Source organism: Adiantum capillus-veneris, chromosome 23, assembly GCF_014529385.1.
Source record: "Adiantum capillus-veneris isolate H3 chromosome 23, ASM1452938v2, whole genome shotgun sequence".
Taxonomy (NCBI): Eukaryota; Viridiplantae; Streptophyta; class Polypodiopsida; order Polypodiales; family Pteridaceae; genus Adiantum; species Adiantum capillus-veneris.
This window is the reverse complement of record NC_140953.1, coordinates 104,694,621-104,709,415: the sequence shown is the minus strand read 5'-3', so window position 1 is coordinate 104,709,415 and position 14,795 is coordinate 104,694,621. Positions and strand designations below refer to the sequence as shown.

At 44.3% G+C, this 14,795-nt stretch overlaps 1 protein-coding gene across 1 annotated transcript; it reads right to left on the bottom strand.

The window, feature by feature from the left end:
* Window positions 1–767: 767 nt before the first annotated feature.
* LOC147428290 (uncharacterized) lies at window positions 768–6,111 on the bottom strand. Its single transcript, XM_086496402.1, has one exon. It carries the CDS (start codon window positions 4,858–4,860, stop codon window positions 4,114–4,116), a length of 747 nt encoding a protein of 248 aa, XP_086352528.1. The 5' UTR covers window positions 4,861–6,111; the 3' UTR covers window positions 768–4,113.
* Window positions 6,112–14,795: the final 8,684 nt, after the last annotated feature.

The window sequence follows — 14,795 nt, the reverse complement described above, 5'->3', positions numbered from 1 at the left end:
ACATGATCATCTCTCTCTCTCTCTCTCTCTCTCTCTCTCTCTCTCTCTCTCTCTCTCTCTCTCTCTCTCTCGCTCTCTCTCTCTCTCTCTCTCTCTCTGGAGCCCCGCATTCAGTGCACTATCGACACCGCTGCCCGCAGCTGTAGCCAACTGTTCTCAGAAGACAGCCTCGCCAAGTTCCCTCCAGCTCTACGAACTCACCTACAACACACACACCTTCTGCGTTCTCGCTGTTTGTTTGCTGAAGATAACTTTTTTGCATCCGCTACAGTCTCCTCCTCTCTCCTCTTGTGATGTCAGCAGCCTTGTCTGCTTGCAAACCAAAAAACCGAGCGTCGTTTTCTGCCTCTGGTCCCGCCTTGGCCGGAGTTAGCTTGCCACAACACACACAGAGTACTCGTGACAAACAAACACACATACACACACACACACACAGACTTCCATTCCTACGCAAAGCCCTAGCAAGAAGTCCCTAGTCTTTGCCTCTCCAAATGAACAAACTAGTTTGCCTTGATTGACTCATTGTGTAGATGATAATAAGTAAAATAGTGATAGTGGTGTGGATTTTACCGTATGGCATAGCTCATGATGATGGCTCCATAGCATCTCTCCTCGAAGCTTTCGCCACGAAGCTCTATGATCTCGCATCACAAATGAGATTTTGCATGAAAAGATGTATGAATATAAACAATTCCACATTATAATAAAAACGAAATGAGATGCATTTCGTGCATTTACAATGCTTGTGCCCATTAAAAAAAGAGAGAAAAACCAAGTGTAGTGTGGAGTTGGTACCGTTCTCCACATTTATAATAATACCGTAGGGAATGTGTCTTTCCCCCGCCAATTTTATCCCCTTCAGTGTTGAAGGGAGGCACCTTTTGTATTGGTCGTGTCGATCAACGCACAATCTTGGATGGAGCCGCTTCTAAACCTTCCTTACATTGTTCCGCCACCTTCCCATCAATATGCGTTCTACTATAGTCATCCATTTTGCGACGTTTGCAAACATGTCGATTGATGTTGAATCTGTCATTGTGTTCGTCTGTAGGCTCACATGCACACGTACACAAAGTCGTAGTTTTTGGGGCACCCCATTTGACATACATATTGATCAAAATACGGTCAAGCATGACATCTTTCTCCAAATTTCTTTGCTTCGCATCTGTTGAAAACAGCCTAGAGCTTTTTGGCGCTGCCCTTTCGGAGCAAATCTTTCAATCATGAGAGAGGCCGTCACTTCGAATCTGCTAAAAACAAACCAAAGCTATCACTTGATATATGTTGAATACAGACTAGAGCTTTCTAGAGCTATCTGGCCTGCCCCCTGTGGAGTAAATCCTGCAATGTATGTGTTCCAAGAGTGTGACACTCTAGATAGGAAGCTTTTCGAGAAGTTCTGGTGGTCTCTGAAGTGTACCACATTTAGCAAACATGTCAACCAAGGCATTGTCAAGCACGATAGCTTTTTCAACAACCCCTTACCAACAATATTAGCGTGAATTTGTATGCCCATATCAGCATCTTGCGTAGAGCCACATGCCTTCTCAAGAGAGAGGCCCTTGCTTGATGCAATCAAGATATGCACGCGCAGGTGATTTACTCTGGACAAATGCCCTCACTTTGCATGCGTTGATATCTGTTTTTCTGTGCAGTGACACAACATTTTGCCCAAACACCATGCAAACCTCTTTCTTGATCGGCATGATTCATAAGATACATTTAAACAAATTCTGGTTTGTCCAATAACGAGCTCTGATCTTGCTCTCAAGGTCACACTATTTTAGAACAAGGCAATGTGCTTCCTGGCCCTGCCTTTGTGTTTGGGCTTTATGAAGAACAGCACATTTGAGTGATTTCCGCCTCCCAACACCACATTTGAGTGATTTCAGCTGGGAGGCCGCATTTTGTGCAACACGATGACAAGGAGAAGCGAAAGCGAGGCACCTCTATAGCTTAGCCTCCCCTGCAGCTTGAGAACATATAAGCCAAACACACAAAAGACCTGCAAATGACCTTCAAAATCCTCTTCTCACATCAACTCAAGCCATCGGCCATGAGGAATTACAGCTCACGCCAACCTCAAGCTCTGCAATGGTGAGTTGGGAACACCAATGAGGTTGTAAACCAAATCACCTGCAACCTGCATGCAAGGACACCAAGAGGCCCAAATCCTGACACCAAACACCTGCGGCTGTATAGTTGCTCGGGCTCACTCAATAACAAGATAGCAAGCTCGTATATCATAGACTCACAAAAAATGCATAATCAGCCATAGTAACTCCAGATGTCTGATACATAGTTCCTGCCATAAACCCCAAAGGTCTGAACTAGGAAAAGGGACGAATCAGTACGCATGCATCACATAAGGCGCCCTTTGTCCTCCCAACATGAGGCGTTGCCCTTCCTTCTACAGGTGTCCTCTTCTCCTCTCTTCTCACCTCGGCTGCCAGCTGCACTTGATGGTGTTTTCTTCTTCTTCTGATCAGCTAGGGCTGCACCTTCATCCTGATCGTATGGACCGACGGAGGCTCCCTTTACCAACCAGTTACAACTCTTTGTATTCCCAGCTGATGGCACACTCTCCGACTACTAGCCGCGACAGCTTCACCTCCTCCTGAATATAGCACCCCTCACTTGCCTCATGCTTTTGCTGCTCTTCTCTCTATATCCAGCCGCCTGGGACCATGGCTGCCTTTTCTTATAGTCGATGGCAACTCCCCCTACCTGCAGGATGGCGGCCTCTTCGTACTGTAGCAGCCCGTCATTTCTTTTCTTGAGCATGGCCACCTGCTTCCCCCTATGTGTTCATGCTGGAAGCTTGTCTCCTTCTTGACTAGGCTGCCTCTTCACCCCCCTCATAACTGAGAGCTACACCTCCTGATCTGCCTTCCATGGTCGCCTGTATTCAGAGCCCTCCCTTCTCAGTTGGTGGCCTCAACCCTTCTCGATCTGGTCCCTGCAGCCCTCTCGAGCGCACCTCCTCTCAACTCCTGTTGCCCTCTCTTCACTTGGTTGTTAGCGCAGTTGCCCCTTTCAATTTAAATGACTCCTCAATTGATCATGGCGGCCTCACTTGCTTGGAGACCAATACCCTCCTGTAGCTTGGCAACCTGATCATCCCCAAACCTTTTTCTTGCATGCACTAGCTTGTAATCTTGTTGCAGATTCCCCTTCTAATTCGAAATCGGCCACCCCTCTCTGAGCTTGACTGCTCCTGTCGCACGCCCGCGCAGGTCGGCCCCCTTTTTTGATTGCCACGATCCCACTTGCCAAAAATTGATTTTTTAAAAATACTTTCAAGTTCCTCCTTTTGGCTTCTCGACTTGCAAGCTCCTCCTGGGAAATTATACATCCTCAGCCTCATGCGAGAAGCCCGCCCACCTCTTTTTCCCAACCCCCCTTCACAGCTTGCCGTTTCCATACTACTTCCAAATACGTCCCTTTTCCAAGTCAAGCATCGTCTTTTCACCAAAGCTGAGGTTCAAAACTCTTTTTACCTGAGCATTAGCCGATCACTCATGTACCCATTTAGGTTTGAGTTTCAAAGACAGTTGGGCTCATAAATTCATCCAACAAAAAACCTAATACAACATCCATTATCGACAAGAAAACTGTAGCTAAGCAGATACATAGATGACCATCAAACTTTGATTGCACAGCAGGAGAGGACTCTCGCAACCAGGAGATCAACACTCGAAGAGGGAGAACCTCAAGGAACATCATTCAGAGTATTGACGGCAAGCACAAAAGCCTATGTATGCATGATGTCAAAAACCCATCATTACTCGACAACTCTGATTATCAGGTCTATATGAAAACATTTCCTCATGGCAGCCAGTCCAAGATAAAATGAGCAGCCATCAGGCATTGTCACTCATTACCTTCGATGTCTAATTATGAAAGAAAAGCTTAAAAAAGACTTCCCAAAAACCGCCTGACATAGCTTGGCAACCCCCCTAGCCTGCTAGAGCATTCATGCTCAGCAGTAGCAAATGACTCGACTTTCGGACTAAAACCAAACAGTACTTGTATTTCTGTACATAATGCACATTGCGTATCGACAAGCTAGAGACTACTTCGTGTGTTTGTCACACAAACTGCCAGAAAACTCTAATCCAGCAGCCATTTTTCTTTGGCATAGGCATCTACCTCTCTTGCCTCCGTCTGTACGCCTTTTGCGAATGAATAGTAGTTGCAACAATTGCATGCCATACTGTGTAGCCACTGCCAAAACCGGTTGCTCAAGGTCTTGCATGCATTGGAGTTGGCTTCTTTTAGCTCAGTATAAATGGAAACAATGCTTGCATTGGGCACCTGTAAAGCCTCACTTTGGACGCATGCACCTTCTAACCCATCATCCTGATCTTCCAAGGCAGCCAAAAAATCTCCTATTGTCGTCTCCTCATCAACAAAATCAGCAGGACGTGTAAAACTGTCAGCCTTAGTGCGCATTCCAGAATCCAGATGCATCATACCTTCATCGACACAAACATGCATGTCGTTATCGATGTCTGCTTCAGCATCCAGAAAACCCCATTCAGGATTGTCATCCTCATCAGCATACCTCTCATTCTGCATCAGGTTTTTAGATAATTTCTCGACAGAAAACTTTGTACAACATTCAATTTCACAACCCACAGTGAGAGCATTTTCTTCTGATGATATATCCTCATTAAAAACACTGTACATGGGCTGATTAGTGTCAGCTTCATCATCTGAAATTGGACCAGCATCCTTGTTCAAGGAAGACAGTACCTCATCATCCATACAGTACCTCATCATCCATACAGCAATCCAACTCTCCCAGAGTGGATCTATCATGCGCATCTCGCACATGGACATTTGATTGCTTTGCATCACTCATCTTCCTCTCCTGCATCAGAAAAGCGAGCATACTCTTTAAATCTCAGAATTACATGCATGCAGCTTCCACACCTAAAAGACCAGGCAAGGTGCCAATGAACAAAAACATTTCTGTTTCCGCATCAAGGACTACATTCTCGAGCACTTCCATCTTCTGCTTCAGACTGTGGAACCCCCAATAATGCATATCCATGTCTTTAAGATCCTGTAGCCACAATTTTCCCATCCTATCATTCATTCTGATAAGCATGTAATCGAGGACAATAATCTATGTACCTTTATTTGCTCACCACTTGCAAACTTAAGGTACTTGAATCAACAGATCCTCAGTGGCGGGCACCAAAAACATGACAAGGAGAAGAGAAAGCGGGGCAACTCTATAGTTTAGCCTCCCCTACAGCTTGAGAACATGTAAACCAAACACAGAAAAGACTTGCAAATTACCTTCAAAATCCTCTTCTCACATCACCTCAAGCCATCGACCATGAGGAATTACAGCTCACGCAGACCTCAAGCTCTACAATGGCGAGTTGGGAACACCAATGAGGTTGTAAACCAAATCACCTCCAACCTGCATGCAAGGACACCAAGAGGCCCAAATCCTGACACCAAACACCTGCGGCTATATAGCTGCTCGGGCTCGGCTCAATTACAAGATAGCAAGCTCGTATATCTAGAGGTGGCTCAGAGACTCGCCAGAAATGCATAATCAGCCATAGTAACTCCACATGTCGCATATATAGTTCCTGCCATAAACCCCAAAGGTTTGAACTGGGAAAAGGGACGAATCAGTACGCATGCATCACATAAGGCGCCCTTTGTCCTCCCAACATGAGGCGTTGCCCTACCTTCTACAGGCGTCCTCTTCTCCTCTCTTCTCACCTCGGCTGCCAGCTGCACTTGATGGCATTTTCTTCTTCTTCCTTATCAGCTAGGGATGCACCTTCATCCTGATCATATTGAAAGACAGAGGCCCCCTTCACCAACTCTCTCTATTCCCAGCTAATGGCACACTCTCCGACTACTGGCCGACGACTTCACCTCCTCCTGAATATAGCACCCCTCACTTGCCTCCTGCTTTTGCTGCTCTTCTCTCTATATCCAGCCGCCTGGGACCATGGCTTCCTCTTCCTCACTTTGCATCCGCTGAAAACAGGCTAGAGCTTTCTCACCCTGCTCCTCTTGTGCATTTTCTGCAATCAATGAATTCCAAGAGATGCCGCTCCAAAAAGTAAGCTCCTCAAGCACTTTATGTGCTTTCTCAAGTGCACCACATTTGGCATACATGCCAAGGCAGTGCCAAGTATGTCGTTTTTTAAGGAGGTCACTTCACTATTAGTAAGGGGGGTGACATCCTCACGTCAGTGGGGGCAGCGGGCATATTTGGAATTTCGAGCAATAGTATAATCCAACATTGGTACGCCGAAGTGGGGATCATCGACCTCCCAGCTGTGTTTATTGGGCAAGGCAAGCGCAAGTTTCCTCAGTTGATCTATCTGTACTTCTGCAGTTTTTCTTTGTCTCACCTGGTACAAACTCTCCTAGCCTCCTCTTCTTGTCTTCTAAGTGGTGCTTCTCCTCCCTACTCACGGCATGTGAATCCTAGTCATCCAACTTTTCTGCATGACACAACAATGGAAGACATCACAGGTGTGAGGGGACTTTGGAGTGGTAATTATCCCATCCACACTAGGCTGCTCTCTTAGCAAAAAGTAGTACTGCAAGATGGCGAACACCTATTGTGGAGAAAAGTTGGATGACTAGGATTCAGCAATTCATTGATGGTGTCAGGTTCAAATACCTTCAAAAAAGTGTGCTTGGTGTTGCCTTGGTCCACACATATCTGTTTTCTCTCGAAACACGGCCAAGCAAGCAGCAGTAAAGGTTATTGAAGAAAAAATGGAGAGCAAGAGAACGAGTCTCTCTTTTGTGAGCTCTCTTGAAGATTGTGATAAGTAGAAGGTTCAGCCCTCACTTTGCATCCGCTGAAAACAGCCTAGAGCTTTCTCACCCTGCTCCTGTTGTGCATTTTCTGCAATCAATGAATTCCAAGAGATGCCGCTCCAAAAAGTAAGCTTCTCAAATACTTTATGTGCTTTCTCAAGTGCACCACATTTGGCATACATGCCAAGGCAGTGCCAAGTATGTCGTTTATTCAGGAGGTCACTTCACTATTAGTAAGGGGGGTGACATCCTCACGTCAGTGTGACAGCGGGCATATTTGGAATTTCGAGCAATAGCATAATCCAACATTGGTACGCCGAAGTGGAGATCATCAACCTCCCAGTTGTGTTTATTGGGCAAGGCAAGCACAAGTTTCCTCAGTTGATCTCTCTATACTTCTGCAGTTTTTCTTTGCCTCACCTGGTACAAACTCTCCCCGCCTGCTCTTCTTGTCTTCTAAGTGGTGCTTCTTCTCCCTACTCGTGGCATGTGAATCCTAGTCATCCAACTTTTCTGCATGACACAATAGTGGAAAACATCACAGGTGTGAGGGGACTTTGGAGTGGTAATTATCCCATCCACACTAGGCTGCTCTCTTAGCAAAAAGTAATACTACAAGATGGCGAACACCTGTTGTGTAAAAAGTTGGATGACTAGGATTCAACAATTTATTGATGGTGTCAGCTTCAAATAGATTCAAAAAAGTGTGCTTGGTGTTGCCTTGGTCCACACATATCTGTTTTCTCTGGCAACACGGCCAAGCAAGCAACAATAGAAAAAATGGAGAAAAAGAGAACGAGTCTCTCTTTTGTGAGCTCATTTGAAGATTTTGATAAGCAAAAGGTTAAGCCCTCACTTTGAATCCGCTGAAAACAGCCTAGAGCTTTCTCACCCTACTCTTCTTGTGCATTTTCTGCAACCAATGAATTCCAAGAGATGCCGCTCCAAAAAGTAAGCTCCTCGAGCACTTTATGTGCTTTCTCAAGTGCACCACATTTGGCATACATGCCAAGGGAGTGCCAAGTATGTCGGTTTTTTCCAACAACCCCTGGCTAACAATATCATCGTGAATTCTTTTGCCCATATCAGCATCTTGCGTAATGCCACATGCCTTCAAGATACAAGCGTAGGTGATTGCATTTGGAGAGCTGCCCTCTCTTTGCATATGCTGAAAACAGTCCAGTGTTCCTGGCCCTACCCCTGTTGGGCATATCCCACATGCCTTCCAGATACAAGCGTAGGTGATTTCATTTGGAGAGCTGCCCTCTCTTTGCATCTGCTGGAAACAGACTAGCGTTTCTTGGCCCTGCCTCTGTTGGGCATATCCCGCGATCAGAGCATTCAAAGAGACTGCATTCTGGAGAGGAAGACCGTCGAGCACTTTTTGTGCTTTATGAAGTACACTGCATTTGGCATACATGTCGAGCAAGGCATACTTGAGGCCTCTCTCTCTCTCTCTCTCTCTCTCTCTCTCTCTCTCTCTCTCTCTCTCTCTCTCTCTCTCTCTCTCTTGCCTGCAGTGAAACAAAATCACACAGTTCAGTGCACAATTCTCTCTCTCTCTCCGGCCTGCACTTTTCTCTCAAGCGCAGAGTTTAGCGCACAGTTCTCTCTCTTTCTCTCTCTCCGGCCTGCAGTGAGCCAAAGCGCACAGTTTTCTCTCAAGTGCACAGTTCAGCACAGCTCTCTCTCTCTCTCTCTCGGCATGATGTAACGATTATTGAAGCTTGTATGCAAAGCAAACAACATCAATTACCTCTACTCTGCAATGATTGCTGCTGCTATCCAGCTCTCTTTACCGCACAGTTCTCTCTCTTTCTCTCTCTCTTTACCGCACAATTCTGTCCGCTGTTGTCTGACTATGCAATTGCGCTCATTGTGAAGTACCGACAACCCACCAGCACCAGCAGAGACAGGCCTTGTCTGGTCTGTGCGAGGGTGGCGAGGCACCTTGTCGATCTCCTTTTTTAAACGTCGTTGCTTTGTTCTCTCTCTCTCTCTCTCTCCTCTCTCTCTCTCTCTCTCTCCATCCTAATTTAGCACCCCAATCACATGTGGCCACATGGCATAGCTAACCTTCCTCCTTTCACTCAATCGATCTTAGATAATCAAGGTAAAGACCACGTCAACCTCACTCTCTCAGGTTGCCGACGTGCCCTGGCATTATTAAAAATAATATTAAAAAAAGTAATAAAAGAAAAATGAATAAAAGAATTTAATGAGGCTTGTTCCTACCTCCGCTTCCACCATAGCTTGCACTTATACACATGCTGATGAGCCTCACCCACGTACCCTACCCCTTAAACTTGTTTTTTGGTTCTGTCACCTTAAGAGACATGAGATACAAAGAGAAGAAAACCATTAAATTTTTTTGAAGACTCATAAAAAGGGTTCGCGCCTCTCTAACCACTTCACGATGCCCAAAGATGATGTATACAAGACAATACCTTCAGTTCTGTGATTGATTTTTGGCATTCAAGATTGAGTTGTTGAGGTGATGACAATAATATCCAAAGAGGGAGCCGCATGCCAACATATGTTTAGCAATCAAAGAGTCATTGTGCATGGGTTCCTTGATTCTATATTGCTTTGTATGTCAAAATATGATGCATGACAACGTGTGAAGCACATACATTCAATCTTTGTGCGATGAGTGCCCAGTTTCAAGGAGATACATCAAATTTGCCAAATTTGTGGGTGAGTGCAATAGATTTTAGTGCCTGGTTTGATTGAAATTCTCATAGCACTAAATGAATAACTCCTTGTGACATGCATATGGGTTTGCGAGTTATATTGGATGAAGAATTGTGCTTGGTTGGTACTTTGTGCTTGGATTCGATTAGCTTGTTGCATGTTAGTGTCTGAATTGAATGTAAAAATCACTACATAACACTAACCATTGAGCTTTCTCAAAGGACCTTTGAATTATAATTGAGCATGATGTGGTGTTTGGTTTGGTCAAAAGATTTTTACACTAAAAGACAAGTTCATTTTTATATGCCTGTAAGCTTCACTTTTGACAATAACCGAATGATGCATTGATACTTGGTCAAGAGTGTGCATTGCTTGATCCAATTTGTGCTTACTTTCTAAGAAAAATTATTGCATAGCACTAACCTTCGTGCTAGTTTGGATGACCATGGGATAGTAAAATTTCGGGCTTGTGATTGTGCATTTTTTAGTGCTTGTGTTGAATTTTCAAATGCTCAAAAGCACTAACATTTGATTTGTTTTGAAGGGGTGTGGCAAGAGTGTGATTTCATTGATCCAAGAACGGGTCATCATTGCAATGTATTGCAAAATGTGGCTAGTTAGAGTCATTCCAAGTCTTTTGACTAAAAGTTGTATATATGCTAGCTCATAGCTTGGTCAAAAGTTAAAATTTTTCATCTTGAGCTAGTTTTCGCCCAATTTTTTGAGCTTTCAAGTACATAATTTGGCGATTGAGAGCCATTCATTTTCATTTGATCAAGTTGCAGTCCTCTCTAGCTCATAGATTGCACTAAAAAATGTAAAATTTCATGTGAGCTAGTTGTTAGCGAACTTTTTGACAAGCTTTAAATTGTAAAATTTGGCTTGCGAGAGCCATTTTATTTCATTCATAAGTTGTATTATTTTTAGCTCTTGGCTTGTTTTTTAATTCCATATTTCAAGTGAGCTAACACTTAATCGACTTTTTGAACCATGCATGAGAGGTGGTAAAAATTGTAAAATTTGCTTATGTAGAAGCTCGTTATCTCTCATGGTTGATGTGTATGCATAAATTTTCTTTAAAGAGCATCATGTGCATAACCAAAGGCACTTTTTTCCCTTGGGTTTTTTCCCTTTGGAAAATTTGGGTATGCAAGACCCTAGATTTAGGTTTTCATTAATGTTTTTTGTGTGGCTTTTCAATAAAAGGTTTTGGAGCTTGTGTTTACACTTAGCTTCAAATCAGCTTCTTTTGCAAATAAAAGATCAAGAGACTTCTCTACAAAGGGGATGCTTGTTCAAGGATGCACAAAGAGCATGAATAGGTATAATCCTTCAATGATTTTGCTCTCTTCTCATCTCTTCATTCTTTTGCTTGGCTTAAGTGAATTTGCTTCTAAGCTATGTTTTTTTTCATGTTTGAAATCTAAGCAACCTAAAGTTTCAACACTTTGCTTTGAGAAAATTAACTCATCAAAAAATTAGGTTATATGTGTGCTAATCATAGGTTATTGTCCTTGACCTTAGGTTAATGTAGGATTATTTCTTATTAGTCCTAGACTCTTAGTGATAGTTTTAATACTCCTTTCATTTTTGTCATGACCTAGGGCTATGATTAAGCTTTAGTCCTTTAGTCCAATTTCCATTAGCATCTCATGTTGGAAGAGTAAAAATGTGCTAAAAAAATGAATCATGAAGCAAAGAAGTGTCCAAAAAAGTCATGAAAATAAAAATTCTATGTTATGTTGTGTCTTTGTGAGGCTTTGCCCTTTATTGGAACTTGGCAGGCGAGGGGAATCACCTTGGATCGCTTGGTCAAGGCCCTAAACCGATGCCCTGGGCTGATAGGGGTTAGCCGTCGCCTTGGTAGGCTAGTAGGCTTTTGGAACATCTTCTTGAGGGTTCAAGGAGCCAAGAGTCGCACCTAGACTTGCCTTGGGGTGGTAGCCTTGTGATTGTGCTTTACTTTTTCAATGAATGTCAAAAACAAAAACTTCCATGAGCTTCAAAAATCTTTGACAATGAACTAATAGATTAGGAGCTTTTTTATAGCCCGTAGACATGATAGACTTTAATGATTTATTAAGATTGTTCACATAGTTTTTAGGCTAGTAGGTTTATGAACTTGCATTAGCCTAGGGTCATAATTGATTGCTTGTGTTTCATGCATAAAATTGAAATTTCAAGTGGTTTATTCTTCACAATAGTTTAGGTGTTTTTTTTGCTTTATGTTGTCCAGTTTTTGACTATGATGAACCCATCTTTTAGAAGCAAAAAATCACTTTGCATGATTGATCATTGTCCTTCATGTTTAGTTCATTCTTGGTGGCCTTTGATGCTCATTACATGTTCTTATGTTTTGCAGCTCAAACATTTCTTCCATGGACTTGCTTTCTACCATGTCACCGTGTCTTGCTTCACCAGCACACGAGGACGCTGGAGAGGGGGAATAGGGAACACACCCAGCACACAAAATACTTTCCTCTCTATAGCCCAGGGATTCCACAGCACCCCTAACCTCTCAAAAAACACCTTCAAATTGGCTTATTTGCACTAACAACTCCACTTTATCATACAAAACAACTACCTCACACCTTGCAAAAAACACCCACAGCACAAAAACACCCCCACTGCTCAACTCACCCTTTCCGAATCACAAAACACTCCTAATCTGCTCTCTTGGTAGCACCTTTCAAGCTGCAGGCAAACCGTGTGCAAGCAATGACCAATACATGAAGAGCGAGAGAAGAGGAGGGGGATGGGGAGAAGCAACACACGAGATTGGGGCAAGTGAGTGGTATTATTGCATAGAGAGTAGTACAACCAATGTATGCAGCTTCAATGGCAAGCTTAGCAACACACAAGCTTCAAGATTTCACTTACTCACACAGGGAAAAAAGCCCTCAAATTTTTGCATTTACAACCTTTTATAGGGGTACCTCCAGGAGGCCCAATAAAAGGAAAAAGGGTGAACTTCACCTCCCTTGGCCTTCACTTAGAGCTTCTTTTAGAATTGGATTGCATTGCCAACACTTGGCATATTTCACTTTTGGAAATATTTACATGGTGTGCACATTGGGCTTTGGTCCTCTCCCTTTGGCCGGTTGGACTTCCTCCTCTCTTGGCCTTAGAGTGCTTTTAGCCTTCCACTTGTCGGCATGCCTTTCTGCAGTGGGACCCCTCCACCGTCAAGGCAATAGCGATGTCGCTATTGGGGGGGGGGGGGGGGGGGTACAACCCCTTCACTCCTCAAAAAACTAGGCCCTTGGCAAACGCGGGCACCACCCCTACTTCATGCCACGTCATCACTGAACAGAACCGCTAGGTGCCACCGCCGCCGAGCCTCGCCGGCTCACGCCCAAAATCGCCGTCGCGTCCGCCACGCGCAGCGCCATACCCACGGACGCCATGGCCAAGGAGCTCCCAAGGAGCCCACTCCTTTGTTGTGTACCATGAAGAGGCCACGCCTCAGTATATATAGCGCAGCTCCTCCGCTCCCGCCAGTGTATGTGGGTTATATCGCAAGACACGTGGCAGCTCCGCATGGTTTGCACACCCCAAGGGTCATGACACCCCTTCAAAAACATTGAGAAAACTCTTTTTTTTGGTACCTTTGGCCATCTCCCATTCTCCGCTCCAACCCCCTGTTGCCAAACTAGAACCACCTATTGAAGCTCCACTTTCCTGGCTCCCACCACACCTTCTGTCTCTGCATTTTGACTTCTTGGAATTTTCGAATCAAGGCTCTGAAAAAGTGAAAACATCATTTGCGACCAACCTTGGACAAAGACACCCAAACTTCCGACTGCCATATCTTCCCGCTCCGGACTTCGTTTGGCATGCAGTCACTTCCTGCTAGCTCCATATGATGTACACCCTACTCTAGAACTTCGTTGAGGCTCAAAACATGCCAGATGGAACATTCTCCAATGCAATCAAGTGGGCTCAAACCCGGCCCCCGAAAAAACTTCCAATGACCATATCTTGCAAACCAAGGCTCTGATCTGCAATCCGAAAGTACGGGTAGGCTCCATGAATATTGAGATCTACACATCTATACCTCAAGCTCCACTTGGACCACTTGTCTCCAGCAGCCGTGTCCAGCAAAAATCTGCAAACCACTAAAGCTTTAACCTTCAATAACTTGGGCTCCATAGCTTGGTTTGATGAGCCATCTGGACGTGTTCCTTCAGCACATCAAGCTCTTCATTTCGGGACCCAAAGGATGCACTTTGCATCTCCTTCACCCGCTACCCCAATTAGCCCATTATGGAGCCTTCCCTGGCCTATAAGCCGCATCATGCATACACTTCCGCTGTGACCTACCATCCCCAGATCTTCCTAGCTGCTTCAGTCCTTTGCCATGCTTTGGTTGCAGCATTCAAAGGCTTATAATCTACACATACCCGCCACTTTCCATTCTTTTTCGGGGTAATGAAAACAGGAGAAACCCACTCAGACTCCTTTACCAGATAAATAATACCTGCTTTGAGCAACTTGTTGATCTCCTGCCATAGAGCTTCCTTTTGAATATCCCCCAACCTTCTAAGCTTCTGTGCTTTTGGCTTGTATCCTTCTTTAAGAAGAATCTGATGCTCCACTCCTCTAGCTCCCCTCAAATCCTTGTATTCCTTTGCAAATAAATTAGGGTAGGATGCACATAGGTCCATGTAGCCTTCCTTCTCCTCCTTTGTTAAATCGGCACCTAGCATATCTTCCATTTCTTTAGCTTGCGAACTACAAGCCGGAACTTGCATACCTCTCTTTGCAGTGGTAGAGTCTATTGTGACCCCAAACAAATCTGTATCTAGCTTTAATAAATCCTCATCACTCTCCTCCTCTTCGACACTAGTAGACCCTTCATCATAAGTAGACTCCGTCTCATACTCATAACTAGTACTGAAATCTCGATTTTCTCCACCTGCTGAGGGATGAAAATGACTTTCCCTGGTCTTTAGATCCAACACAATCTGTCCGCCATTCTCCCTATCTGGCAGGGTAAACACCCCAGTCCCCCAATCTTGCTTGGCTCCAATTGCTAACATCCATGGCCTGCCCAATATAATTGGATAAGCATTCTCTCCTGCTTTCATGACAAAAAAATCAATTAAACATTCAATTCCCATAACCTTTACCTTCACATCCTGTGCCACTCCCAGACAACGAGCTTTGGCATGATTAGCCATCCTCATTCGCACATTGGACCTGACAATAGCTTTAATGCCAATTTCCCTCATAGCCAACTCCGTGATAACACAAACTTGGGCTCCACCATCAATGTAAGCTTGGACCTA

Bases quoted from the DNA above. Each gene is read 5' to 3' on its own strand.
- LOC147428290 (XM_086496402.1), bottom strand. From the start codon at position 4,860: ATGCAAAGCAATCAAATGTCCATGTGCGAGATGCGCATGATAGATCCA.